At 44.0% G+C, this 27,763-nt stretch overlaps 1 protein-coding gene across 8 annotated transcripts; it reads left to right on the top strand.

Moving 5' to 3' along the window:
• Positions 1 to 1,523: 1,523 nt before the first annotated feature.
• Positions 1,524 to 27,763, top strand: LOC125348710 (zinc finger protein 26-like). 8 transcript variants are annotated; one of them, XM_048342172.1, is made up of 6 exons: positions 1,524 to 1,612; positions 1,892 to 1,955; positions 13,048 to 13,163; positions 21,827 to 21,910; positions 23,357 to 23,439; positions 23,935 to 27,763. In XM_048342172.1, the coding sequence occupies exons 4-6, from the start codon at positions 21,889 to 21,891 to the stop codon at positions 26,200 to 26,202; spliced, it is 2,373 nt and encodes a 790-aa protein (XP_048198129.1). In that variant the 5' UTR covers positions 1,524 to 1,612; positions 1,892 to 1,955; positions 13,048 to 13,163; positions 21,827 to 21,888; the 3' UTR covers positions 26,203 to 27,763. The 8 variants fall into 8 exon arrangements, with proteins under 8 accessions (XP_048198129.1, XP_048198126.1, XP_048198128.1 ...); XM_048342169.1 differs by having other exon boundaries at positions 13,045 to 13,163; XM_048342171.1 differs by lacking the exon at positions 1,524 to 1,612 and having other exon boundaries at positions 1,630 to 1,955.

The following is a 27,763-nucleotide window of genomic DNA, read 5'->3' as shown; positions in this document are numbered from 1 at the left end:
CCACACTTGTAAGTAAATATATTTGGATCCACCCTCCTCTGACTCTCCCTCATTCCCCTCCCCTTTCTTAAAGCAGTTTCAACCAGTTCCATTGTTCTATTTACATACATGCAAATAAGCTGCTTGACCATATTCATCCTCATTCATTCTCAGCTCTCCTTCCTTCCACTGGTAACTAACCCCCCCCATCTGTTTTACTTGAAGAGAATTATTTTGTGTGTGTGCCAGACCTGGGGCTTGAACTCAAGGCCTGAGCACTCTGTCTGAGCTTTTTTGCTCCAGGCTAGCGTTCTACCACATGAGCCACAGCTGCCCTTCTGGATTTCTGGTGGTTAATTGGAGATAAAGAGCCCCACTAACTTTTCTGCCAGAGCTGGTTTCAAGCCATGATTCTCAGATCTGATCTGAGCCTCCAGAGTAGCTAGGATTACAAGAGTGAGCTACTAGTACCTAGCTGAGGAGAACTTTAAGCAGAGTTGGAAACCACACACAAACTCCTGTAGCTACTTAATAATGATATACACCAAAGCAAAGAAAGCAAAACAATTACCTTGATAGTTGTGTAAAGCATTTGATATATGGACGTTTTTTTTTTTTTGCCAGTCCTGAACCTTGGACTCAGGGCCTGAGCACTGTCCCTGGCTTTTTGCTCAAGGCTAGCACTCTGCCACTTGAGCGACAGCGCCACTTCTGGCCATTTTCTATATATGTGGTGCTGGGGAATCGAACCCAGGGCTTCCTGTATAGGAGACTAGCGCTTTTGCCACTAGGCCATATTCCCAGCTCCAATATGGACGGTTCTTGATAAAATGAGCTATTAAGTTGGGGTAGATATAAATTTATTAAGCTTGAAAAGGTCAGCCACTTGAAATCCCAACAAACGAGTAAAAGTAGCCAAAAAAAGTAACAAAAAAAGGGAAAAAAGATAAACATATGTGCGTGAAAAAGTTGGTTTATAAAAACCAAAAACTGAAAGGAGTCAAGCCTCAGGGCTCTGGTAAGACCAGCAGCTGGGCATGTGGCTCCGTGGTAGAGCTGCTCTGGGTTCTGTCTCCAGCTCCGGAAGAAAAAAAAAAAAAGGCAACGTCGCGATTGAATGTAGATGATAGACCATTTCATCAATTAGCACCCAAGACAACCACACACAAAAGTCACAACGTGTGAAAGAAAAGCGGAGGACCCCGGTAGAAAAGGCTTTTGTTTGCATTCTAGGGTGTCTCCCACCCCAACTCCGGCCTTCCTGTTCTTCTCTATCCCCGCCCCCACCCCAGCGCTCACGCTCCAAGCTTCTCCAGTGTGCACGGGGGGCCGTGTGCGGCCCCCTCACCTGAAAGACTCCGTGGAGCACCCGCCTTCTCACGGTAGCAGCCAATGATTCCGCTCCCGAGGCGGTGTAAACCCGCTGCCCCTAGGCACGTAGCTACCCAGAGCCATCTTGTGACGGAAGTGACGTCACCAGCGCTTTCTCTCTCTCTCTCTCTCTCTCTCTCTCTCTCTCTCTCTCTCTCTCTCTCTCTCTCTCTCTCCCTCTCCCCCTCCCCCCATCCGCTTACTGCTATTTTAAATTTACTTTTTTCCTTTTTTCGGTGCTTATCCAGTCTGGGCATCTTTGGTGAGAATCTTGTGGTTAAGTTGGGAATGGAAAGCGTACATCTGACAGATAACGGAGTTCACTCAGCAAACGAGGGTTCTCAGGCTTGGCACGTTGGGCCCCTGTCATCCGGGTCCTTCCCGCTCCGGCGCCCTCCCGAGCCTCTGTTCACAGCGAGGAGCCAGGGTTGGGCCGCGCAGCGGTGCGGTGTGCGCATGCGCGGGGGTGTTCTCGCTCGCCCTGCGTCCCTCCTTCCCAAACCTGGTCTGAAGTAACCTTTTGTTAATTGTTTTCCTGAAGGGACCGAATATCCGCCTTTTGAAGTCGGTGCAGACAGCCTCCGGGAGTTCTTCGGCGTGTTCTGGTGAGCTCCGGGTTAACGTGGTTTCTGAGGGTTTTTTTTTTTGTTGTTGTTGTCTCTTGCCTCAATAGAATTTGAACTCAGGGCCCGGCAGCAGCTCTGTTACTTGAGCCACGCCCCCAGGCCTTTTCTGGCTCTAGTTTTATTTATTTTTTGGGCCGGGCTGGCCTCTGTCCTAGATCCTCCTACTGATGCCTCCCTTATAGCTGGTATTGGTAGGGGTGAGCCGTCTTGGCTCTCTTCAAGGGGTATTGTCATCTTGTGTTTGAAGTTATGTTTCCTGGTACAGTTTGGCATTGTTGTATTTACTTTTGAAAAGAAAAGTTCAGGCACTTGGGTGTGGATATTTCTCCACGAGAATACCAAAAGTCTTTCCATTAAGTAAATGAAGATTGCTCACCTCTTCATCTGAAGGCTGAGGCCATGACAAAAGCCAGTGGCTCGGGCGGGGGATATGGCCTAGTGGCAAGAGTGCTTGCCTCGTATACATGAGGCCCTGGGTTCAATTCCCCAGCACCACATATACAGAAAATGGCCAGAAGTGGCCCTGTGGCTCAAGTAGTAGAGTGCTAGCCTTGAGCAAAAAGAAGCCAGGGACAGTGCTCAGGCCCTGAGTCCAAGCCCCAGAACTAGCAAAAAAAAAAAAAAAAAAAGCCAGTGGCTCATACCTGTAATTCTAGTTACTCAGGAGGCTGAGATCTGAGGAACACAGTTCAAAGCCATCCCTGGCAGAAAAGTTTGTGAGACTTATCTCTAACAAATCTCCAAAAAGCTGAAAGTGGAGCTGTGGCTCAAATGGTAGAGCACCATCCTTGAGTGGAAAAAGCTCAGGGATAGCGCCCAGGCCCTTAGTTCAAGTTGTATTGATTCAAAAGTAAAATGGATGGAACTAGGGATCATATTACATGAAATAAGGCAAACTAGGAAAGACAAATTATCACATTTTGTCTCACTGTCACTTGAGCCATGCCCCTAACTTCTAAAACTTTTTAATTAAAAGAATTTTCCTTTATGAATGCATTACTCCGAAAGGGTTTCACTGTGATAATTCTATACATGAATATAGCTTTAGATTTCTTCATTCCATCCACCATAAACTTGTTGCTTCCCCTCTGTCTACCACTCTTTTCAGAAGTGAGTCTGAAAACATTTTTACTTTACTTTTTTTTTTTTCTTTGTTGGTTGTGGGGCTTGAGCTCAGGGCTTGGGCACCATCCCTGAGCTCTTTTGCTCCAGGCTAGTGCTCTACCACTTTAAGCCACAGCAGCAGCAGCACTTCTGTTTTCTGGTGGTTCATTGGCGATAACCCTGTAGGACTTTCTTGCCTGGCTTCTAACCAGGATTCTCAGATCTCAGTCTCCTGAATAGCTAGGATTACAGGCTTGAGCCACTGGCACCTGGCTTATTTTATTTTATTTTATTATTATTATTATTTTTTGCCAGTCCTGGGCCTTGGACTCAGGGCCGGAGCACTTTCCCTGCCTTCTTTTTGCTGAAGGCTAGCACTCTGCCACTTGAGCCACAGCGCCACTTCTGGCCATTTTCTATATATGTGGTGCTTGGGAATGGAACCCAGGGCTTCACATATACGAGACAAGCACTCTTGCCACTAGGCCATATTCCCAGCCCCACCTGGCTTATTTTAAATTTGATTAAAAGATGTTTAGTTGTACAAAGGTGCTTTAATTTAACATGTCAGTTTATAAGTACAGTGCATCTTTATCAAGGTCAGATCTTCCATCCTCCCCAATCTCTCCCAATTCCATCTCCTTAAGCGCCCTGGTTCCATTTCCACATACGTACATTGAATTATCACAATATTCACCTACTCTTCCTTTTTCCATTCCTTTTCCCCTCTCTGAGCTCAGCTCAGAAGTTTCAGCTTCTTGGTATTCATTTTGTTAAACTGTAAGTTGTTCAAAGAAGTTATACCATTAGAATCCTCCCCTTGGTATAGCATACTTTAGCCAATTTCTTTGTGTATATATGCATTTGACCCAGTATATGTTTTCTTTTTTTTTTTTTTGTGCCAGTCTTCAGGCTTGGACTTAGGGCCTGAGCACTGCCCCGGCTTCTTTTTGCTCAAGGCTAGCACTCTACCACTTGAGCCACAGGGCCTTTTCTGTTTATGTGGTGCTAAGGAATTGAACCCAGGGTTTTATGAATGCAAGGCAAGCACTCTACTGCAAAGCCACATTCCCAATCCTCATATTTATAATGTAGATCTAACTTCCATATATAAGACAGAACATGTGTCCTTTGTCACTCTGAGTCTTCATTTTTCCTAGGTCTATACATTTTCCAGCAATTGACATACTATTCTTCTGTTCTTCCTGATGGATGCATAAAATTCCCGTGTGTGTGTGTGTGTGTGTGTGTGTGTGTGTGTGTGTGCATGCGTGCATGCGTGCTGGTACTGGGGCTTGAATTCAGGACTTGAACACTGTCCCTGAGCTTTTGCATTCAAGATGGGACAAGATGGGACAAGACAGGAGCTCTACCACTTAAGCCACAGGTCCACCTTGAGCTTTTTGGTGATTAATTGGAGATACTAATCTCATGGCCTTTCCTGCCTCAGCTGGCTCTGAATCGTGATCTTTAGATCTCAGCCTCCTGAGTAGCTAGGATTATAGGCATGAGCCACTGGGACCTGGTATTGTTTGTATTTTTGATGTCCATTCTTAATTACTGGGATAAGATGGGGTCTCAGTGTTATTTTGATTTGCATTTACCTCATAGCCAGAGATACTAAGTATTTTTCCTAGGTGTTTCTTGGCCAATTTACTTCTTTTAGAGATGCCTTTTTAGATCCTTTGCCCATTTATTAATTGGGCTATTGATTCCTTGGGTGATTTGTTTTGAGCTCCTTGTATATTTTGGATGTTGGGCCCTTGTCAGAGTACAGCTGGCAAATATCTTCTCTCATCCTGTGCCCTTCTTTTTAGCATAGGAACTGTCCTTCTCTGTGCAGAAACTTTTTAGATTGATTTAATCTAGCACAAAAACAAACCAAAACAAAAAAGCAATGCTTGGGCTAGGATTGTGGCTTAGTGGTAGAGTGCTTGCCTATCATGCATGAAACCCTGGGTTTGATACCTCGACACCACAGAAACAGTAAAAGTTGGAAGTGGTGCTGTGGCTCAAATGATAAAGTGCTAGCCTTGAGCAAAAAGAAGCCAGTGACAGGGCTTAGGCCTTGAGTTCAAGCCCCAGGACTGGCAAAAAAAAAAAAAAAAAGCAATACTGGAGGTATTAGCATCCCAGATTTCAACTTTAACCACAGAGCCATAGTAACACAAACAGCTTGGTAGTAGTACAAAAACAGACTAAAAGACCCTAAAAGAAACCCATATGCTTACAGCATCTGATTTTTGACAAGGTAGCCAAAAATATATGTTGGAAAAAAATTCAGCCTCCTCAACAAATAGTGGGGGAAACTGCATATCCATATTATGTAGAAGACTGAAATTGGATCCCTTCCTGTCATTTTGTGTTAATATCTCTTTGAAATGGATCAAAGACCTAAATGTTAGGCCTAAAACCTTGACACTAATTCTGGGAGGAGTAGGAGAAACAGAACTTATTGGCTTGTGGTTGGAGGCGTGGCTCAGTTGGTAGAATACTAATTAGTGAATGAAACTGTCAGGTTCTGAGTTTGAGTCCTGGTCTTGCACCAGAAATAAAAGCATAGAACTTATTGGCATAGGCAAAAATTTCAGGGGCTGTGCAAATAAGAGAGAGACTTGATGAATGGGATTGCACCCAACTAAAACCTTTTTATTTTATTATTATTTTTTTGGCCAGTCCTGGGGCTTGGACTCAGGGCCTGAGCACCGTCCCTGGCTTCTTTTTGCTCAAGGCTAGCACTCTGCCACTTGAGCCACAGCGCCACTTCTGGCCATTTTCTGTATATGTGGTGCTGGGGAATTGAACCCAGGGCCTCATGAATACGAGGCAGGCACTCTAGCCACTAAGCCATATCCCCAGCCCCACTAAAACCTTTTTTTTTGGGTCAGTCCTAGGCTGTGAACTCAGGGCCTGAGCACTGTCCCTGGCTTCTTTTTTGCTCAAGGCTAGCACTCTGCCACTTGAGCCACAGCGCCATTTCTGGCCATTTTCTGTATATGTGGGTGGTGCTGAGGAATTGAACCCAGGGCCTCACGTATAAGAGGCAAGCACTCTTGCACCTTTTTAAAAGTAGAAATCCAGGTTTAAAAAGTCCACTGTTAGCTGGGCCCTTGTGTCTCATGCCTGTTATCCTATAGCTATTCAGGAGGTTGAGTTCTGAGTACCACGGTTGGAAGCCAGCTCAGCTAGGAATGTAAGACTCTTATCTCCAATTAACCACCAAAAAGCCAAAAGTGTAACTGTGACTCAGGTGGTAGAGCACTAACCTTGAGCACTGAGTTAGGGGTATTTCCCGGGCCCTGTCTTCAAGTCCTAGGACTGGCATAGAAAAAAAAGTGGACTATTTGGATGATGTGGGCAATTTCATAGATTGTCAGGCTTAATATGGGGGTGGTGAGGTAGTGATCAATGCACTTGCCAGCAGCTTCCTTATTCTTTTTTTTCTTCTCTCTCTCTCTTTTTTTTTCTCTCTCTCTCTCTTTTCTTTCTGTCCTGGGGCTTGAACTCATGGCCTGGGCCCTGTTCCTTTTTGCTCAAGGCTAGCATTCTACCACCTGATACACAGATCCATTTACAGCTTTTGGTGGTTAATTGGAGCTCAAAAATCTCATCCCGGACTTTCCTGCCCAATCTGACTTCGCCTCCAGACTAGCTAGGCTTACTGGCCTTACCACCCCCCCCCCCCCCTCCCACCCCGCCTCCGCGCGCGCCCTGGCCAGGGGCTTTCTCCTTGGAGCCCGGCTGGACGGGGCTCCCTGGTGTCGATTTAGCTTTGTGCTCCGGCCTCCTCCCCCCGCCCTCTCTGGGCTCTTGGGCGGGGCCTGACCCGCCCCTCGAGGGCGATAACTTCTTTCTCTGCGGGGAGTCGTCGGACCAGTTTGAAGGCCAGGCCCCGAGGCCCCGCCTTCCGCCCACGCGGCCGGCTCTCCGGAGCGGAAGTGACGTCATCCGCCCTCGGCCTATTCCGGCGCTGGCTCTGGACCGCGGAGTTCCTCTTCAGTGGTCATCCGGGCGGCCGCGGTGAGGTGGGGTCAGGGCGTTGGCCGTCAGCCGAGTGGGGAGGGAAAGAAGCCGCGCTGGGTCCGGGCCGAGCAGCCGCGTCCTCGACGACACCCCGCGCCGCCTCCGCGTCCTCCTGGCGCCACCGCGCCTTCCTTCCCCCCCTCCCCCCATCCGCCAGGGCCGCGCTGTCCTGTCAAGAGGCCGGCCCGGGTTGGTGGCGGCGGACCTCTTGGCTTCGGGGTTCGCTCCCGGCAAACTTTTTGAACTTGTTTGGGAAGGACCGGAGTCGCCGCGGTCGGCGCCGGCCCCGCGGGCCTGGAGGTCGGGGCTCATCCAGGTGAGCGCCGCGACGTCCCCGCCGGGCCCCGCGCGGCCGCCATCCGGGCACTTTCCTGGGCTGCGCTCTCCCCGCTCGGCTTTATTTTTAGCGCTTCGCGTTTAACAAGGAAGAAAAACTGGTTAAAAATTTTTTTAAGATGTGTGATAATGAGATAGCGACACGTTTAGACTGCTAGTCATTCCGCTAACACTCTGACTCCGCAGCCGTGTGGCCCCCGGGCCTTCTATTCCAGGAGAAAAAAACCTGACCCGGGACTGCCTTCTTTTCCCCAATTTTTTCCCCTCTCTTTCCAGAAAAATAAAATTGGTGAACTAGTTGAAAGGAAGTAATTTGATTGCAGGCATGCAAGTTGAGCTTTTTAATACTTTGTTAGCAAAACTTAAAATTATTTGCATACGTGGAAGGGTTCGTTGTGACATCACACATGTAAGCAATGTGTCCTCATCAGCCCTCCCGCCCCCACCCCACCCCCGCCGCTGTTGCTCTCCCATTCTCTTTTATGCCAGTCCTAGGGCTTAAGTTCAGGACCTGGGCACTGTCACTTAGTTTTTAGGTTCAAGGCTGGGCGCTCAATCATTTGAGCCACAGGTATGCTTGCTGATTTTTGCTGGTTAATTGGAGATAAGAATCTCACAGACTTTACTGCTTGGGCTGGCTTGGAACCGTGCTCTTCACAGCTTGTTTTGTGTGTGTGTGTGTTTGTGTTTGTGTGTGTCCATCCGTCCGTCCTGTAAACTTGGGTGCCTTAATGGCTGGTTAAGGCATAATGACAAAATTCAATTCAGATGTTCTTTTAGACCTTGTAAGTTGGAACAAGTTGACAGGTAACGGAGGAAATGAACATGTCATTAAAAATGTATGAAAGCTTGGAAGGTAGAGGACAGTGTGGTTTTCTGTCTTGCAGTGTGGTTTTCTGTTTTTGGGTGTTAAGTGATTACACCATGATTAATCCAGGACCTAAAACAAGACAAAGTGGGGCTGGGGATGCAGCTCCAAGGTAGAGTTTTTGGCTGACCTGCTTGGAGGGCCTCTGTCCATTCTCAATGTCATGGGAAGAACAAAAGCAAAATAAAGACAAGATAGAAGAGTTAGCCCCTTTGAAAGGGGAGGGAGTGAGGTGTTGAAAGCTCTGTAAATGCTGGCATTACCTCTGTAGAGATAGGAAAGTGCATCATGTTACTTCTAAGTTTCATACTTGAGTCCTTTTCTGTGTGAAAAAAGATGAAAGAATCTATGCTTCAGTATATAACTGCAAAGAGAAAGAAGTACTGAAATAATGCAAACAGAAAATATGGTAAAGCATAAATATATACATATAATATTTTATTGGGGGAGCCTATTATTTTGTACAGACAATATAAACATGAATACTTAATTTTTGGTAGGTCATGGGGCTTGAACTCAGGGCTTGGGTATTGTCGCAGAGCTTCTTTTGCTTAAGGCTATTATTATACCACTTGAGCTACAATATCACTTCTGGCTTTTTCTGCTTATGTGGTACTGAGGAATCGAACCCAGGGCTTCATGCATACTAGGCAAGCACTCTACCACTAAGCCACATTCCCAGCCCTGGCATAAATGTTTGTTTTTTTTTTTTTTTTTTAAAGAAAACCCACTTTTTAAAACAAAACAAAACAGGGCTGGGGTTGGGATTCAGGGCTTTGTACTTGCTAGGTAAAGTGCTCTACTATTTGAGCCACACTCCAGCCCATTGTCCAAAAAGAATTATACTCACTGTTTGACTTGACGAAATGGTTACTTCTCTGTACACCACCTTAAAAATTATAACTAAATTTTTTGGGTTCATGATGAGAGTATACAAGGTACTAAAATCCTTGGCTGAGCATCAAAGGGAGCAAGAAGAATCTGGCAAAGTCTTGTTCTGTTGTTTTTGTATAGGAGATTTTGCTGTATATTTTTGGGTGTCAATAGAGAATCCAGAGTTTGTTTTTACTTTGAAAGGGACTTTTTTTTTTTGGCAGTGAACCTATCATTATAATAAGTACATTGTTGAGATGGGATCATTTGTTGACCAGTACATGCAGTACTAAGATGACTAACTGCCTGATGATTTTAGCAAGGTGTGTTTCTTGGGGGGGTCTTACCCTTTTTTTTTTTTTTTGCCAGTCCTGGGCCTTGGACTCAGGGCCTGAGCACTGTCCCTGGCTTCTCTTTGCTCAAGGCTAGCACTCTGCCACTTGAGTCACAGCGCCACTTCTGGCCATTTTCTGTATATGTGGTGCTGGGGAATCGAACCCAGGGCTTCAAGTATACAAGGCAAGCGCTCTTGCCACTAGGCCATATCCCCAGACCCAGGTCTTATCCTTTGTTAGGGACATTCTCACTAATGGCTAGAAAGCAGCAATATTCCATGAAGCTCACTCACATCTGATGGTCAGCAATGAAGTGTATGTGGTCTATCCACTTCATTGTTTCACTCAGTTCATACTAAAGGATTAACTAGTTAGCCAGGTGTCTTGAGCACATGAGTCTTTTTGTTGTTGTTGTTGTTGGTTGTAGGGCTTGAACTCAGGGCCCGGGTGCTGTCTCAGTTTTTTTGTTCAAGGCTAGCACTCTTACCACTCTGAGCCACAGTGCCACTTCTGGTTTTCTGGTGGTTAATTGGAGATAAGAGTCTCACAGACTTTCTTGACTGGGTTGCCTTTGAACTGTGATCCTCAGATTTCAGCCACTTGAGTACCTTAGTTTACAGGCATGAGCCACTGGTGCCTGGTACCCCCTCTGTTTTATTCCCTAATTCCCCCTGTACTAATTTTCAAGCTTTAGTTGGGTTTTATTATGCCATTTTTTTCCCCCTTGTCTTGGGCCTTGGACTCAGGGCCTGAGCACTGTCCCTGGCTTCTTTTTGCTCAAGGCTAGCACTCTGCCACTTGAGCCACAGTGCCGCTTCTGGCTGTTTTCTATATATGTGATGCTGGGGAATCAAACCCAGGCCTTCATGTGTACGAGACAAACACTCTTGCCACTAGGCCATATTCCCAGCCCCTTATTATGCCATCTTAACATAGATAAGTGATGTACTGTGATATTCTTCTCCACTCAATTCTTCCTGCTAGTTCCCTCCCACATGATTTTCCCTTTGTCCTCTGATTACATCCATTTTCCATTATTATTGTTATTTTAGATCTTGATTCCACACCTAAATTTTTTTGTGAAGCCTCTTGCCCAACTTGCTTGCTCATGACTCGTACTCTACTACTTGAGCCATACCTCCAGTTTTTTTTTTTTTTTTTTGCCAGTCCTGGTGCTTGGACTCAGGGCCTGAGCACTGTCCCTGGATTCTTTTTGCTCAAGGCTAGCACTCTGGCACTTGAGCCACAGCACCACTTCTGGCCATTTTCTGTATATGTGGTGCTGGGGAATTGAACCCAGGGCCTCATGTATATGAGGCAAGCACTCTTGCCACTAGGCCATATCCTCAGCCCCCAGTTTTGTTTTTTGCTGGTTATTTTGGAAATGGAGTCTTACAGACTTTTCTTCCTGGACTAGCTTCAAACTCAGATCCTCCAAGCCTCTTGAGCTAGGATTACAGGTGCCCAGCACCATCTCCTCGTCTCCTTTCCCTCCGTCCCTCCCACCCTGTCGCTTCTTCTCTGCTGGTACTAGGCTTGTACTCAGTGCCATGGATTTCCTTTGGCTTGCATACTCAAGTCAAGGCTGGTGCTCTACCACTTGTGCTGCACTTGCAGTCTGGCTTTTCCCCTTGTTTTTATAGATACTTTGTCTACTACATTAAATACCTCTTTCCTGCCAACACTTAAGGGCTCCCCTTTTAGTCTTGGGTTCATCCTGCCACATAAAGTCCTTCGCCTGGATAGCCCTTTCCCTAGATAGCCTTTAGCCTAGCTCTCCTTGGGGACAACTCCTAAGACTTCTTTCCACCCAGTTCCTCCAGGCCTGCAGCCCAAGCCTTGCTCCTCTTCATTCATCCCTGTACATGACTGAAGCCTTTGTTCTTATTCTCTATGGAGGCTATTGGTGCCTTATCCGCCAGAATACATTTTTAAAAGTTTTAAATACTTATAGAGATATTTTTCTCCCTCATTTCCTTCCCTTCTTTGTCTGTCTCTCTTACATTCTCCCCCTCCCCTCCAGCCCTTCTCTCATGGTACTTGGGGTTGAGTTTAGGGCCTTGGGGTTGCTAGGCAGTAGTTCTACTTGATCCATGTCCCTAGCCCTGCTTTGTTAATTTTGAGGTAAAAGTCGTTCATTTTGTTCAGACAGGACTAGATTATGATCCACCTATTTTGTTTCCTGCCATGGCTTGGACGACAAGAGCACACCACCATACCCACACTTTTTTTTTTATTGTTGTGAAGCTCTTAATCTCTGAGTTGGTTAGGATGACAAACATAAGCCACCAGCTGGGTGTGTGGCTGAAATAGTACAGTGATGCTGGGAGTCATTGGCTCATGCCTCTAGCTACTTAGGAGGTTGAGATATGAGGATTGAGTTTTGAAGCCAGTCCAGGCAGGAAAATCTGTGAGATTTAATAACTACCAAAAAGCTGGAAGTGGAGGTGTGGCTTAAGTGTTAGAGCACTAGCCTTGAGCAAAACAGTTAAGGGACAGTGCCCAGGTCCCCAGTACTGGCATGCACATGTACACACACAATATATGTGTTTTCTTTTTAATCTAAGAATATAGGTGTGAAAATTCTTACCCTTAAAGTGAGATGTGCATTCTCAGTCATCATTGCATTGCCATAATAGGCCATGTAACGCCTCAAACTCAATCTCACCGAATATCTTTTTTTTTTTTTTGCCAGTCCTGGGGCTTGGACTCAGGGCCTGAGCACTGTCCCTGGTTTCTTTTTTTGTTCAAGGCTAGCACTCTGCCACTTGAGCCACAGCACCACTTCTGGCCATTTTCTGTATATGTGGTGCTGGGGAATCGAACCCAGGGCTTCATGTATATGAGGCAGGCACTCTTGCCCCTAGGCCATATCCCCAGCCCCTCACAGAATATCTTGTTACCTAAAAGCAAACAGACATTGGGAGGAAATAGAGTGGTTAGTTGCTATAAATAAACACTGATGAATGAGAAATGTATAAAACTTGACATTGCTTTTTTTCAACCCCTTTTAATATTATTACTTGCTTTTTTACCTGTGTATATCAGAATTTTAATAATTTACTCTGATAGAAACCTGCACAGAAATAGCCAGACTGGAAGGGTATGTGTAATTCAGCTTCATACTTTGTATGCTGATCACTGGCTAGGTGTCCTACCCATCCTCTTCTTTGCCACCTTGCCATTCATTATATTGTCACAAATTCACTGTGACTGCATGACATATACTGGGAACAAATGTATAGTTTGTCATACCAGTTCAAACTTTGTATTTAGTTACTTAAAATGATAGACTTAGCCGGACTCCGGTGGCTCACACCTGTAACCCTAGATACTTATTTCCACTAAACTACCAAAAAAAGCTGGAAGTAGAGCTGTGGCTCAAGTGGTAGAGCACTAGTCTTGAGCACAAAAAGCTCAGGGACAGTGCCCATGTCTGGAATTCAAGCCCCAGGACTGGCACACACTCAAACAAAAATGTTACTCTCCCTTCTACATTGCTCACCTGTTTATTCATTTCCTATTTCAGCAGCTTCCCATCCCAGTGTGCCTGTACCACAGAAAGGACTTTTCCAGAGTACTACAAGGCTACCACAACAGTCTTTGCAGACAGCATCTTACTGAATCCACCATTGTCTAGAGCTGCAGGTATGAATGGTGTCCTCCAGAGTGACATTCATGATCACATTTAGTAATGACAAAAAAGCCTGTCTTTTAGTTCTTTTGGATTCTAATAATGTCTTTTTTTCCCCCCTCCTGGTACTTGGGGTTGAACTCAGGGTCACATCCCCAGCTTGGGAGCATATACTTCGTTTACAAATGAAACCCAGCAGATACTCCCACTAGGGCCTTTAGAAACTCCTTCATTATATTTCAGCTTAGTGGCAAATTTCTAGTACATGGAGGCTGAGGCATGAGGGTTGTGAGTTTGTAACTAGCCTAGGCTACCTAGCAAGATTCTGTTTCAAAAACCAAGAGAAAAGCGTCTTCAACTCTTAAAAGCTTTGGTAGCCTTGTCTTATGTCTCCTGGAGTCTGAGACCAGTTATGCTGACCTTTGGTTGCCATAGGGATTCTGATGGAGGAAATTACCCTTCATAGCTATGTGCCATATGTCTGAAAGCAACAGTGGCAGGGCTGAAAAAAGTGGGAAAAGGCAATGGCTTATACCTACTGGGGTCTGCTGAAATGAGCTCTCACTGACCCTGAGCCTGTTCTGTGTGCTGGCCATCGGTACTCCATAATGGCCATGGAGGCCTGTCTAGCTCAGTACAGAACCATACTTGGAGCTTCTGGTCTACTGCACGTGCAGGAGAGAATTTTCTCCTTGTTTTCTATCATTTGACAGGTGCTAGGGTACTGGAGAAGGTCACCCCTCAGTCACAGGTTCCTTTTTGGCCACAGAAGCCTTTTGGGATATCTAAGAACAATAGTTGTTCCTGGACTATATGAATGTCCCTGCGAACTACTATACATGATGGTTAGCAGTGCCAATTGTATTGAGTGTTGCTAGTTTCATCCTTCAGGACTCCGACATAGGGAGCAAAACTTACTGGATGCCCCAAGCAACACAGTGTCACATTGTTTCATTTATTATAAAACATTAAGTCATTGCCTAATAATACCTCTTTAAATACGAAAAGCAAAAACAAGAAAAAGTCCTCTTGGAATCTCATCTCATAGCCAAAACAAAAATCAAAACTACATATGTCTCTGTATAATGACTAAAGCCCCAATACTAGGCATGACCAGAACACCGCTTTCTGTTCAAGAGTGTATTGACATTACTAATAACTAAGTTGTGATATTATTGTTGCCTAAACTCATGAGCACAACACCTTAGGGATTTTTTTCCTTTGCCCACTCCGTGGCTACTATTGTGAAAGAAGTCCTACCCAGGTGTGCAATAGGTACACTGGAGGTACCCATAGTTCTGTATCCTCTGGGGGCCCATTTTCCCTCCACTGAAACATGTACTATATCTCTATCACTAGGGCATGCCAGTTCCGGAAGTGGCCAGCATTGGCAACCTTTGTCCAAGTCAAATCATAATGATCAACAGCTTCTTTCTGAAGCCCTTTTAGTTTAGGTACCTACTGGCAGCATGTCCTTTATGCAGCAGACTTTTGAGTCCACTTCACAAATAGGCTGGAAGCTGAGTGCAGCGACTCATATCTATAACCTCAATTACTTGGGAGGCTAAGATGAAGGGAATTGCAGTTTGAGGCCAGCCTGGTTAAAAGTCTGCCAGACCCCCTTTCAACCAATAGAGGGGAGCAGGGGTGCTTGCCTTTGATCTCAGCCCAGTTCTAAGCCAGATGGAGTAAAAAATGTTTGTAAGACTCCATCTTAGTGAAAGAATCTGGGCTTGGTGGTGCAGGCCTGTCATCCCAGCTATGGCAAGAAACATAAATAGAAGGAACATGGTCGAGGTAAGGAAATGAGCAATAAGCAAGACTTGTAAAATAACTAGTATATAGAAGGGCTGGAGATGTAGAATGCTTGCCTAGCAAGGGTGGACCCTCAGTTCAAACCTTAGTACTACACACACACACACACACACACACACACACACACACACACACACACACACACACACACAAAACAAACAAAACTAGGTCACTGGTCCTTGACTGAATGCTAGCAGAGAAGGAGGTTCCTGTGCCATTTAGTATACCTCTTGCTTTGTGTACCTACCCTGGTGTAGTACAATGTATAAAGAATATAAGCTGCAAAGTAAGGATCTGCCATGACATAATGAACATTAAAATATTCTCTTAATTTCAGAGATGGTAGATGTATTTTCCTGGCTATTTTTGACAAACGGGTTGCCTAGTTGTGGACTTCATTCCAAACTATTGTCATATGCCTAATATTTTTGTGTTGTTCTTGTTTCTGTGACAGGGTCTTATTATGTACAGAGCTCAGGCTAGCCTCAAACTCCCAGTCCTTCTGCCTCAGGCCCCTGAGTGCTGGAATTCCAAGTGTGACCCACCATACCTGGCTTCTGAATGCCATTCTTTCTATTTGTCATCTTGTCTGGTGGCTAGTCTGTCTCTGTGTGTGTGTGTGTGTGTGTGAGTGTGACAGAGAGAGTGCGAGAGCATGCGCACATGCACAAGTCCTGGGGCTTGTTGAAGTCAGGGCATTGTCCATGATCTTTTTTGCTCAACGCTACTGCTCTACCACTGAGCCACAGCTCTACTTCTGGCTTTTTGGTGGTTAATTACAGATAAGTGTGTGAGGGAACTTTTTTGTCTAGGCTGGCTTTGAAACAAAAATCCTCAGAACTCAGCCTCCTGAGTATCACCGGGTGTGAGCCACTGGCACCCAACTCACTCAGTTTAAATATATACACAATCTAAGTAACAAGTGTTATACATATCCCAACTCATTTTTTAATGAATGTTGAAGCATCACAGAATAGAGTATTAGAATGTTTAAATTTTTTTTCTTTTCTTTTCTTTTTTTTTTTTTTTTTTGGCCAGTCCTGGGCCTTGGACTCAGGGCCTGAGCACTGTCCCTGGCTTCTTTCCGCTCAAGGCTAGCACTCTGCCACTTGAGCCACAGTGCCGCTTCTGGCCTTTTTCTATATATGTGGTGCTGGGGAATCGAACCTAGGGCCTCGTGTATCCGAGGCAGGCACTCTTGCCACTAGGCTATATCCCCAGCCCCTTTTTTTCTTTTCTTGATCTCTTAACTTTCATACAGATTGGGAGCTGTACTTGTGTAACTAAGTAGATCAGTATGATAAGACTGATACCAGTTGCATGCTTTCCTTTTGTTCCTTCTTGACTGACTGACCTGTTGATATGCTCACTAGTGAAACAACAGTTCTGAAAAAAGATCCCAACGTGTCCTCACTTTTTCTCTTGGGCCCCTATCTGCCTGGCAGGGTAGATAAAGAGTTGATTAAACTCAAACTTAGCATTTCTTCTCTGCCAATGTGAGGGGAAGACAGACTTTTGTGTGTGTGGGGGGGGTTATGGCAGTTTGAACCTGGGACTTCATGCTTGCTAGACAGGTAAGTACTCTACCACTTGAGCCTTGCCTCACCCATCCTTTTTTGCTTAATTAGTTTTGAATAGGGTCTCCAGTTCTTGCTCAGACTAGCTTGGACCATTCTGTTTCTATTTATATTTCCTTTGTAGCTGGGATAACAGGTACATGCCACTAGCCCAGCCTTTGCTTGAGATGGGGAGGCTCTCCATAACTTTTTGCCTGGGCTGGCCTCTAAGTACCATCCTCCGGATTAACTGTAATCTTTCCTAGTATTTTCTGTTGTTTGTGTTTTTGGAAGTACTGGAGTTTGTAGGGGATTTCATTTATTTATTTATTTATTTTTGTTGGTCCTAGGGTGTGGGTGCTGAGCTTTTTATTCAAGGTAGTGCTCTACCAACTTGGAGCCACAGTGCCACTTCCCATTTTCTGGGAATTGAGTAAGAGTCTCATTGACTTTCCTGCCCAGGTTGGCTTTGAACCATGGTCCTCCTGAGTGGCTAGGATTACAGGCATGAGCCACCAGCACCTGGTGGGGATTTCCTTTTTAAAAACTGTGTTCTACTCTGAGTATTATACTGTTTTCTTCAGTTGGGCTGTTGAAATGTCTGTTGTGTGTAGTGCTGTAATAAATATGGGAGTATAGATGTCATATGCTTTGTGATATTGTGATGCCATATGCTTTGAAAACATATACCGGGCAGGAATTGCTGGATTATGTGGAAGTTCTTTTTCTAATTTTTTTTTTTTTTTTTTTTTTTTTGGCCAGTCCTGGGCCTTGGACTCAGGGCCTGAGCACTGTCCCTGGCTTCTTCCTGCTCAAGGCTAGCACTCTGCCACCTGAGCCACAGCGCCCCTTCTGGCCATTTTCCATATATGTGGTGCTGGGGAATTGAACCGAGAGCTTCATGTGTAGAAGGCAAGCACTCTTGCCACTAGGCCATATTCTCAGCCCCCTTTTTCTAATTTTTTGAGAATACTGTATACTGTTTTTTTTTTATGTGCTTATGTTTTTTTTTTTTTGAGCTACATCCACAGCCTAGATTGGGGAATGTAATTCTGTTATATTCTAGATAATTATTGGTTGGTAATACCAATACTAATACCATTTTATCATTTACAAGTTGTTTTGAAGGCCTTTTTTCCTTTCCTTTCCCTTCCTTTCCCTTCCTTTCTCTTTTCCCTCCCTCCCTCCCTCCCTCCCTCCCTCCCTCCCTTCTTTCCTTTTTCTTTTTCTTTTTTTTTTTTGTGCCAGTTCTAGGGCTTGAACTCGGGCCTGGGCACTGTCCCTGAGCTCTTTGCTCAAGGCTAGCACTTTACCACTTGAGCCACAGCATCACTTCTGGCTTTTTCTGCATACATGGTAATGAGGAATTGAACCCATGGATTCATGCATGCCAGACAAGCACTCTACCACTAAGCCACATTCCCAGTCTCTTGTTTTGTTTTGTGGTATTATTTTCTCTAGTGATTTTTTTTTCCTGTGTACCTCCATTAGGTTTTGCCTTTTGGTTCTGCAGCTTACATAAAACACTTACAACCATATTTTAGTGTGATTAAAAACTTAAAACCTTAATCTTATATTAGGTGCTGGTGGTTCATGCCTGTAATACTAGCCACTGAATTGTATTTGAAGCCAGCCCCAGGCAGGAAAGTCTGAAACTGTTACTCTGATTAACCACCATAAAGCCATAAGTGGAGCTATGGTTTAAGTGATAAAGTGCCAGCCTTGAGGGAAAAAAAAATCAACAACAAAAAAAGAAAAACCTTAGAAAGTGCCCAGGCGGTAGTCCTATGACCAGCACCAAAACAAAAACAATGACAATAAAAGGCTTAATAATTTTTGTTTGCTTAGCTATACAGTTTTGGTGTGTGTGTGTGTGTCACTAACTGAGGCTTGAACCTCAGGGCTGTGTGCTCCCATTTAGCTGTCTTCCTCACTGCTGGCACTCTATTGCTTGAGCCATACTTCTAGCCTGGATTTTTGCTGTTTAAATGGAAATAAATTATTATAAACTTTTCTGCCTGGGCTGGCTTTGAACCCTAGTTCTCCAGGTCTCAGCCTACTGAGTAGCTGGTATTATAGGTATGAACCACTAGCACCTGGAAAAATAACTATGCCTTTTCTCATATTTTGTCTTTGGTTTTGCAATTTATATCTTTATATTGTATATCTTCTAACAAATTAGTATATTTAGTAGTTTGGCTTTTTAAATCTTCACAGGAAGACTATAGGTGACTAATATACCACCATTAAGGTATTAGTATTCTGAGTTTAATTTTGTACTTTTATCTGTGAATCATATACTTTTTTTTTTGTCTTTTCTTTTTTTGTACTGGGGATTGAACCCAGGATGTCACACTTGCTAGGCAAGTGCTTTGCCATTGTGCTATGTCCTAGACATCTTATGTTTTTATGTTAGTAATTATCATCTGTGGAACTTTTGAAAGATGAATTTTTTTTTTTTTGCCAGTCCTGGGGCTTGGACTCAGGGCCTGAGCACTGTCCCTAGCTTCTTTTTGCTCACGGGTAGAACTCTACCTCTTGAGCCACAGTGCCACTTCTGGCTTTTTCTGTTTTATGTGGTGCTAAGGAATCAAACCCAAGGCTTCATGTGTGCTGGGCAAGCACTCTACGGCTAAGCCACATTCCCAGCCCAGATGATGAAGTTTTTGTGCTTTATTTTCCATTTTTGAGGGACAAACCTACTAAGATTTGTTTGTTTTTTATGAATAGGACTCCCTCTCCTCCCTCAGCACTTGGTATATATTTTCTCATTTTCTCCTGGCCTACATGTTTCCAGGTAATAGTGCTGCTTAGTGGCCATTTTTGGAAGTCCTTCATGTGATTTGCTTGTTTTTCCCCTCATGCTGCTTTCAGCATGTGCCTCTGTGCTTTTGATTTTTGTTTTGTTTTTGTTGGTTGTAGGGCTTGAACTCAGGGCCTGAATGCTATCCCCGAGCTCTTTGTTCAAGGCTAGCACTCCACTACTTTGAGCCACAGTGCTACTTCTGGTTTTCTGATGTTTAATTGGAGATAAGTGTCTTATGGACTTTACTGCCAGGCTGGCTTTGAAGCACAATCCTCAAATATCAGCCTCCTGAGTAGCTATTATTACCAGTGTGAACCATCAGTGGCCAGCTGTCCTTTTGATTTTTTTTTTTTTTTTTGGCCAGTCCTGGGCCTTGGACTCAGGGCCTGATCACTGTCCCTGGCTTCTTTTTGCTCAAGGCTAGCACTCTGCCACTTGAGCCACAGCGCCACTTCTGGCCGTTTTCTGTATATGTGGTGCTGGGGAATCGAACCCAGGGCCTCGTGTATACGAGGCAAGCTCTCTTGCCACTAGGCCATATCCCCAGCCCTGTCCTTTTGATTTTTGATTGTTTGGTTATGATAATGTCTTATAGTCTTGTTCCCATTAATTTAGTGGAGAATCTTGAGTGGAATAGTATCTTTTTCCAGATATGAGACTTTTTCTATTGTCCTATGCTGCTGGAGTTCAAACCCAGAATATTGTGCATACTAGGAAAGTACTCTATCACTTTTATATCTGTATTTCTCTCCATTTTGACTCCACCTCACAGATACCATAAAAAGTTTTGTTAATCCTTTTTTCTTTTCTATATTTTATAACAACATGTCCAGCTGGGTGCCAGCGTCTCATGCCTGTGATCCTAGCTACTTAGGAGGCTGAGAGCTGAGGATCATGGTTCGAAGTCAGCCTAGGCAGGAAAGGCCATGAGACTTTTATCTCTAATTAACTAGCAAAAAGCCAGAAGCAGAGCTGTGGCTCAGGTGGTAGAGTACTATCCTTGAGTGAAAAAGCTAAGGGATACTACCCAGGCCCTAAGTTCAAACCCCAGGACTGGCAAAAGAAAACATACTAGTCTTTTGAGATTTTTTTCTGTTTGATCAATTCTCTTCTCTCCCCCCTCCCCCATTCTAGTGCTACCAAGGGTTTCCTGTTTTGTCATTTCTATTGTTGATGTTCTTTATGCATTTTTATTTACTTTATGTGTAAGTTAAAAATTTAAAAGAGGAATACATAGATACTTCTAAGTAGAACTTACTGGAAAAAGACATTGTATGTAGGAATGTACTCCAGCATAGGGAAATAGGATGAGGAGCTTCCAGTCTAGTTGTGATGAAAAAAGTTTACAAGTAAGACATGCCAAAAGCCATGTGATTGAAGAACCATAGTGTGTGAGTGTGAAAAGAGAGATGTCCTAGAAAGATTGAACCCTGAGATATAGTTTGGGAGACCTTAGAATCCTAGATAGGCATCCGTGTTACTTCCTCATTTTCCAGTGACCATTGGTCAAGAGGCTACTTGGCTCAAGGTAGCGTGTGTGATGATTTAGGACTTGGTTACCTTGGAGGATGTGGCTGTGGACTTTACACAGGAAGAGTGGACTCTACTGGACCCAACTCAGAGATCTATACAGAGAGGTGATGCTGGAGAACTATCAGCAACTGGTAGGACTGCCATCATTCCTTGTAGTAGCCTCTTATGGAGCAGAAACATATTCCATATTAGATATTTGCCAGGATTGGTGAAGCCAACTCTGAATACATTGGGAAACAACAGAAATAGTGTCCCTGACCTAACATGTTTAATATATTATTGATGATTGTGGTAACATTTAATACTCTTAGGAATGTGCAATTTGAGATTGCACTTTAGACATGGTGAATCACCAGTGTTGTAACAATTCTTCCACATGATTGTGTTTTATCTAAGATTGATAACTACTGGAGTAAGTTCCTACAAGAAGGAAGAGCACATATCCTTCATTATATCCAACTTGAGGAAAAGTCTTAATGAATTTTACATATATGTTTAAGCCTGAATGTGTTCTAGGGGGTCAGAGATACCCAGAAAGTGAATGCTTGTATTTTATGCTGTTTAAAAATAATTTTAGGCTTACATTTGTTACCCTAGTTTCTCAGGGTCAGGAAGATTGTGGTTCTATGCCAGCCCAGGAGGAAAGTTAGAAAAGAACTCAACAAGGAAAGCTGGGCATGATAGCAATCCTAGTTATGCACTTTCGGCTATGTATTCTCAGCTACTGGGGAGGCATAAATAAGATTGCAGTCCAGGGCAGTTCTGGCAAAAATACAAGACCCTAGTTGAAAAGCAAATAGATTTAGGGGCATGGCTCAAGTGGTACAGTGCTTGCCTAACAAGCTCAATCCCTAGTACCACCGCCTTGTGCCCTCTCAGTTTCATTAGAAATGTAATTCCTCTTGTATGGGAATGCTTGTCATCTTACATGAGCCTTTTTCATTGATGTACCTTTTCCTGTGGATAGGAGGTTGGCTCTTCAAATCCAGGCTGATATCTTGGTCATAGGAAGAAGTAAAGTTAAGGATAATGGAGCAAGGTGTTCTTCACGGTAAGTGTGAAAGACTTTTTTTCCCCAAAACCAAATGTGTGGCACATTAAAAAATTCCCACCTTCTGGAAATGAGCTAAAAAACAAGCTACTCACAAGAGACTGTTGGAAATGAACTTTTCAACTTGGTGGGGAGGGAAGGCAGGAGAAAATGAGGGAGGGGATAACACTGTTTGGAAAGAAATGCATTTACCCTTACTTATGTAAATGTAACCCCTCTGTACATCACCTTTACAATACAATTAAAAAAGAAGTAGAGCCACCCGCCTTGCAAACATGAGGGGGGAAAAAGAGCAAAATTACCTCCCATCTCCCTGTTCCCACTTCTCCTCATCCTTTCCAAATAAAAGAATAGAGAAAGGTAAAGAAAAAAACACCCCACTCCCAAACAAGTAGTACATTTCCCCTGGGGAAGAGGAATGTACCTTGGAGCTGCTGAGAGCTGAGTGGAGTTCTTTCAGCTATAGAAACCTGCAAAGATGCTCAAATCATATAAAGAAACACATTAGAGCTGGGCACTGGTGGCTCACACCTATACTCCTAGCTACTCAGGAGGCTGAGATTTGAGGATCAAAGCTAGCCTGGGCAGAAGTCTGTGAGACTCTTATCTCCCAATTAACCACCAGAAGATGGCAAGTAGCACTCTGGCTCAAAGAGGTAGAGTGCTAACCTTGAGCTGAAGAGCTCAGAGACAGCACCCAGGCCCAGATTTCAAGCCTCATGACTGACCAAAAAATAGAAACACATTAGAAGGAAATAAAAGAGATCATCAGTAATCTCGTAGGCTAGGAAGCCAGAAAAGGGGGCTGAGTGAGTTGTAGACCTGGTAAGACAGGGAGAAGATGGAGGGAAGGTAACAAGTAGAACAGTTTGGTGTCTCTTCAGAGCCCTGGGTTAAACACAGATTCTCCTACTACTCATGCCGACCTATCCTCTCACAGCTCCTGAGAGGATGAAGGAGCTGAAAGCAACTTGCATAGTTGAGACATGTCCGTGGTGAACCCAGAGCCAGCCCCCTTTTTAATCCCTGGGCCTTTCCTTGCTCCCCAGAGTGTTTCCCTCCTCAGCAGTTAGCTATGGTATTCTCCCCTGTCACACTGTCATTGATAAGTTCCATGTTTGTGAATTTTTAAGTGGGAAGTCTTTGTAAAGCCCATCTGAAGGCCAAGGTCTTTGGACTGCATATTGTGGGATATCTTCAACTCTCCATTCTTGACTGCTCACCCTAGGCCACCTTCCCTGTGATCTCAACAAGTCCCCTGTTCTTTTCCACTTGGAGTTTATGGTTCTGTTTGTGCATCTATTCTTATGTTGGCTTCTCTGATTCTCTTGTTTCTTCTACCATTGTATTTCATTTGAAAATAATACTAATCACCCTTATCATTTTAACTCATTTAAGCCCCCATGGTTGTACCAGCCTTTATAAATGTTTTTTATTTCATTACAGAATGGGAAATGCGCCTTAAAACCAAAGGGACAGAAGTTGAGCAGGATATTTTTTGGTCAGATGCATCAAATGAGATCCAATTGGTAAGATTCACAAGGACTATCCCCTTCTTTCTCCCCCCCTTCTTTCTTTCCTTCTGCTGATACTGAGGCTTGAATGTTGGGTATCTTAGTCTCTTGGCTTTTTCACTCACTTCTGGTACTCTAACACTTGAGCCATGCCTCCAGTTCTAGTTTTTTGCTGTTTAATTTTGGAGATAAAGTGTCTTGGGGATTTGTCTGCCCATGCTGACTTCAGGCTATAGTCTTTAGATCTCAGCCCCTTCAACATGCCTAGTTATGAGCCACTCACACCCAGCCATAAGGGATATTTCTTAAGTTTTCAGGTTCACAGACGATTGGAAATTTCCTGATAAAAATAGGGACAAATGACAGCTACTAGAAAGTAGTAGTGATGACTCACAAGGGAGAAATCCTTCAAACCTAGTGGGAGGCTTGGTGCTTCAGAGTTCCCACAAGTACACATTTCTCCATAAATGTAAAAAGTTCTTTAATTTTGATTTATACCTCTATCAATAGGCAGACAGCAACACTGGAGAGGAACTCTATGACTCCAAGGAAATCACAAAAGTCTTTATTGGACACTCAGACCTGCAGACACACATGAATGTTCCAAATATAGAGAACACTTCGGAGTGTAATCAGTATGGAAAAGACTTTCTTCCTCTGGTCCAGGAAAGCCCCAATGAAGAGAAATTTTCTCTGTTGATTCAGCGGGAAGAAGCCTTCACCCTGGCTCCAAACCTTGATTACCAGAAAGCGTGCACGGAAGACAAGTCCTTTGAATGCAGTGATTGGGGGAAAGCCTTTGTTAATCAACCAAACCTTCAGGCCCAGGACACAGCTCACAATGGAGAAAAGTTCTATGAATGGGAGCCCACTAGCTGTCCTGCCATTGTTAGGAGACATCCTATAAAGGAGCCCTACGAATGTGGAAATTTCTTCACGTATCCTTTGTACCTGAATAATCATATGGGAACTCACACTTGGCAGAAGCCCTATGAATGTAAGGAATGTGGGAAAGCCTTCACTGTGCACTCTGCTCTTACTGCCCATTTACGAAGTCATAATAGGAAGTCTTATGACTGTAAGGAATGTGGGAAAGTGTTCACTAAATCCTCCGGCCTCATTGAACACATGAGAAGTCACACAGGAGAAAAACCCTTCGAATGTGACCAGTGTGGGAAAGCCTTTGCTTCCTCCTCATACCTGATTGCACATTTGAGGACTCACACTGGAGAGAGGCCCTTTGAGTGCACCATGTGTGAGAAAACGTTCACACGTTCCTCGTACCTTCGCATTCACATGCGAACTCACACAGGAGAGAAGCCCTATCAGTGTAAGGAATGTGGGAGAACCTTCGCTGTGCGCTCATGCCTTAACATACACTCCCGCACACATACTGGGGAGAAGCCCTACAAATGTAAGGAGTGTGGAAGAGCCTTCACTAGCTTTCGTCAACTCACTGAACACATGAAAACTCACACTGGCGAGAAGCCCTTTGAATGTCACGTATGTGCAAAATGCTTTAGAAATTCCTCATGCCTTAAAAAGCACTTCCGAATTCACACTGGAGTAAAACCCTATAAATGCAATTACTGTGGCAAAGCCTTTTCTGGGCATACTGGCTTTACTACGCATATACTGACTCACACTGGGGAGAAGCCATATCAGTGCAAAGAGTGTGGGAAGGCCTTTACCACATCCTCACATCTGATTGGGCATCTGAGAAGTCACACAGGAGAGAAACCCTTTGACTGTCACCAGTGTGGGAAGGCCTTTGCCTCTTCCTCCTATCTTACTGTGCACTTGAGGACTCACACTGGAGAGAAGCCCTTCGAGTGCACAGTATGTGGGAAAGCATTCTCACGTTCCTCCTATGTCCGCAGGCACATGAGAACTCACACTGGAGAGAAACCCTATGAGTGTAAGGACTGTGGGAAAGCCTTCAGTGAGCGCTCAGGCCTCACCAAACACTTGAGAACACACACTGGGGAGAAGCCCTATCAGTGTCAGCAGTGTGAGAAAGCATTCATTAGCTTTTCGCAGCGAACGGAACACATGAAAACTCATACTGGTGAGAAGCCGTTTGAATGTCAAGTATGTGCAAAATCCTTTAGGAATTCTGCATGCCTTAAGACTCACTTTCGAATTCACACTGGAATAAAACCGTACAAGTGTAAGGACTGTGGCAAATCCTTCACTGGGCGGACCAGCTTTACTACCCACGCTCTGGCTCATACAGGGAAGAAGCCATACGATTGCAAGGAATGTGGCAAAGCCTTCAGTACTTCCTCCTATTTGATCCAACATCTCCGAAGCCACACGGGAGAGAAACCCTTTGAATGTAAGCACTGTGGGAAGACATTTGTCTCCTCCTCATCTCTTCATCTCCACTTAAGGACTCACTCTGGAGAGAAGCCCTTTGAGTGTTCAGTGTGTGAGAAAGCATTTACCTGTTCCTCCTACCTTCGCAGGCACGTGCGAACGCACACTGGAGAGAAGCCCTATATGTGTAAGGAGTGTGGGAAATCCTTTACCGAGTGTTCAGGTCTTTCTAAACATGTAAGAACTCACACTGGGAGGAAGCCCTATGAATGTAATGAATGCGGAAAAGCCTTTGCTGCTTCTACTCATTTAAATACACATTTAAAAATTCACACCAAACATAAACTCTCTAAATGGAAGGAAGGTGGGAAGGCCTTCACTAGCTCCTCTGATCTTAACGAACACAAGTCATCCATGAAGAAAAACACTTTGAATGTAAGGAATGAGGAAAGTCTGTGAAGTGCTCAGTCTGTAGTCATCACATTTGAATGCAGTCTTGGGACACTCTATCAAGGTATAAAAGCATTCAATTGTCTTCATTCACTTTGAAGACACAAGAGACCTGACTAGACTCTGCTCTATAAATACAAGGAACATGGGAGAGCTGTCGGAATCTCCCCACAATCCAGCATGAATGAAGAACTCAGCCTTGAGGCTCTGTGGTGTAGGAAACATGCTGGAGTGAAACCCTATTGATGTAAGATAATACATGCAAAATTGTAGTTGTTCACCAATTGATCTCACAGTGATTTCATGAAAGTTAGGAAGTCTCTTTTTACATATCCTTTTAGTAGATGTGATTCACACTGAAGAGACACTGCATGAGTAGAATGTGGGCAGTGCTTCCATGTGTCCAGAACTCTTACGTGCTGACAGACTTGGATTCGTAGGTGGTTCTATAGATACATTTTAATGTTTTAGATATTTTATATATTTCATTATTAGTATGTGTTCTTAACTTTGGTTATAATTTCCACTACAGTTTTCTTTTTTAAAACATCTTCATTGAGATGTCATTGTATTTAGGTACACAGTCTGATGTGTAAACATTGTGAAATGATTAAACCCACTCAAGCTAGTTAGCATATTCATCTCCTTACATGCCTACCACCTTCCCTACCAGATAGATTTTTGTGGTGGGGTGGGATGGACGTGGTTGCTGTGGCTCCAATCCAGGGCCTCTGTTAGGCTAGCATCCTACCACAGAGCTATACTCCTAGTTCCCATGCTTTTACGTGTATGCCAGAAAAATACTTTCTACTGTCTTAAATTGTTACTATTGATAGCATAATGTCTAGTACTTATGCGTCCTGTGAGTAAAAGTTTGTACCTTTTATCTTCCCCTTTTTTCCCCAACTCTAGCTTCTTGTAATCATTGTTCCAATCTGTTTCTGTGAGTTTGACACTTTAAAGTATGTTCTTACGAGTTTTGGGCTTTTGGTTTTGTTCTGGGTTTTTGAGCTAGGTACTGTTTTGTTTCCCAGACTGGCCTTGTAGTCATGATCCTCCTTTCTCGTTGGTGCTAGGATTACAGGAATGTGCCACCACACTGATACTTTTAGGCTTTGTTTTTTACTTTAAATCTGCCAATTTCAATTAGTATTAACATAATGTCCTACTGGATCATTGATGCTAATGTGAATGGCAGTTTCTTTTTCCTAAGACTTAATATTAAATTTTATATATACACCATATTTTATCTGTTCATGTATTGAAGGTAACAGGGTGTTTCCACACCTTGGCTCCTAAGAGTTACTGGTGCTGAGATGTGCATGGTGGCATGTGCCTGTAGTCCCCTCTACTCTGGAGGATGAGATGGGAGGATGGATGGCTTGTGGGCTACATAGTGGGCTCCCATCACACAAAACAGTACTTCTGCAATGAACATGGGCATTGTTCTTGGGCAGGAACATATTCATTTCCTTAGATACATATCCAGAGATAAGTTTTTGCTGGACAGTTTTGTTTACTTTTTTTTTCCTATTTTTTTTCTCTGTGCTAGTCCTGGGGGCTTAAATTT

The sequence above is a fragment of the Perognathus longimembris genome, chromosome 3, assembly GCF_023159225.1.
Source record: "Perognathus longimembris pacificus isolate PPM17 chromosome 3, ASM2315922v1, whole genome shotgun sequence".
Classification (NCBI taxonomy): domain Eukaryota; kingdom Metazoa; phylum Chordata; class Mammalia; order Rodentia; family Heteromyidae; genus Perognathus; species Perognathus longimembris.
Note: the sequence above shows the minus strand (reverse complement) of the source record. Positions and strands in the feature narration are given on the sequence as shown.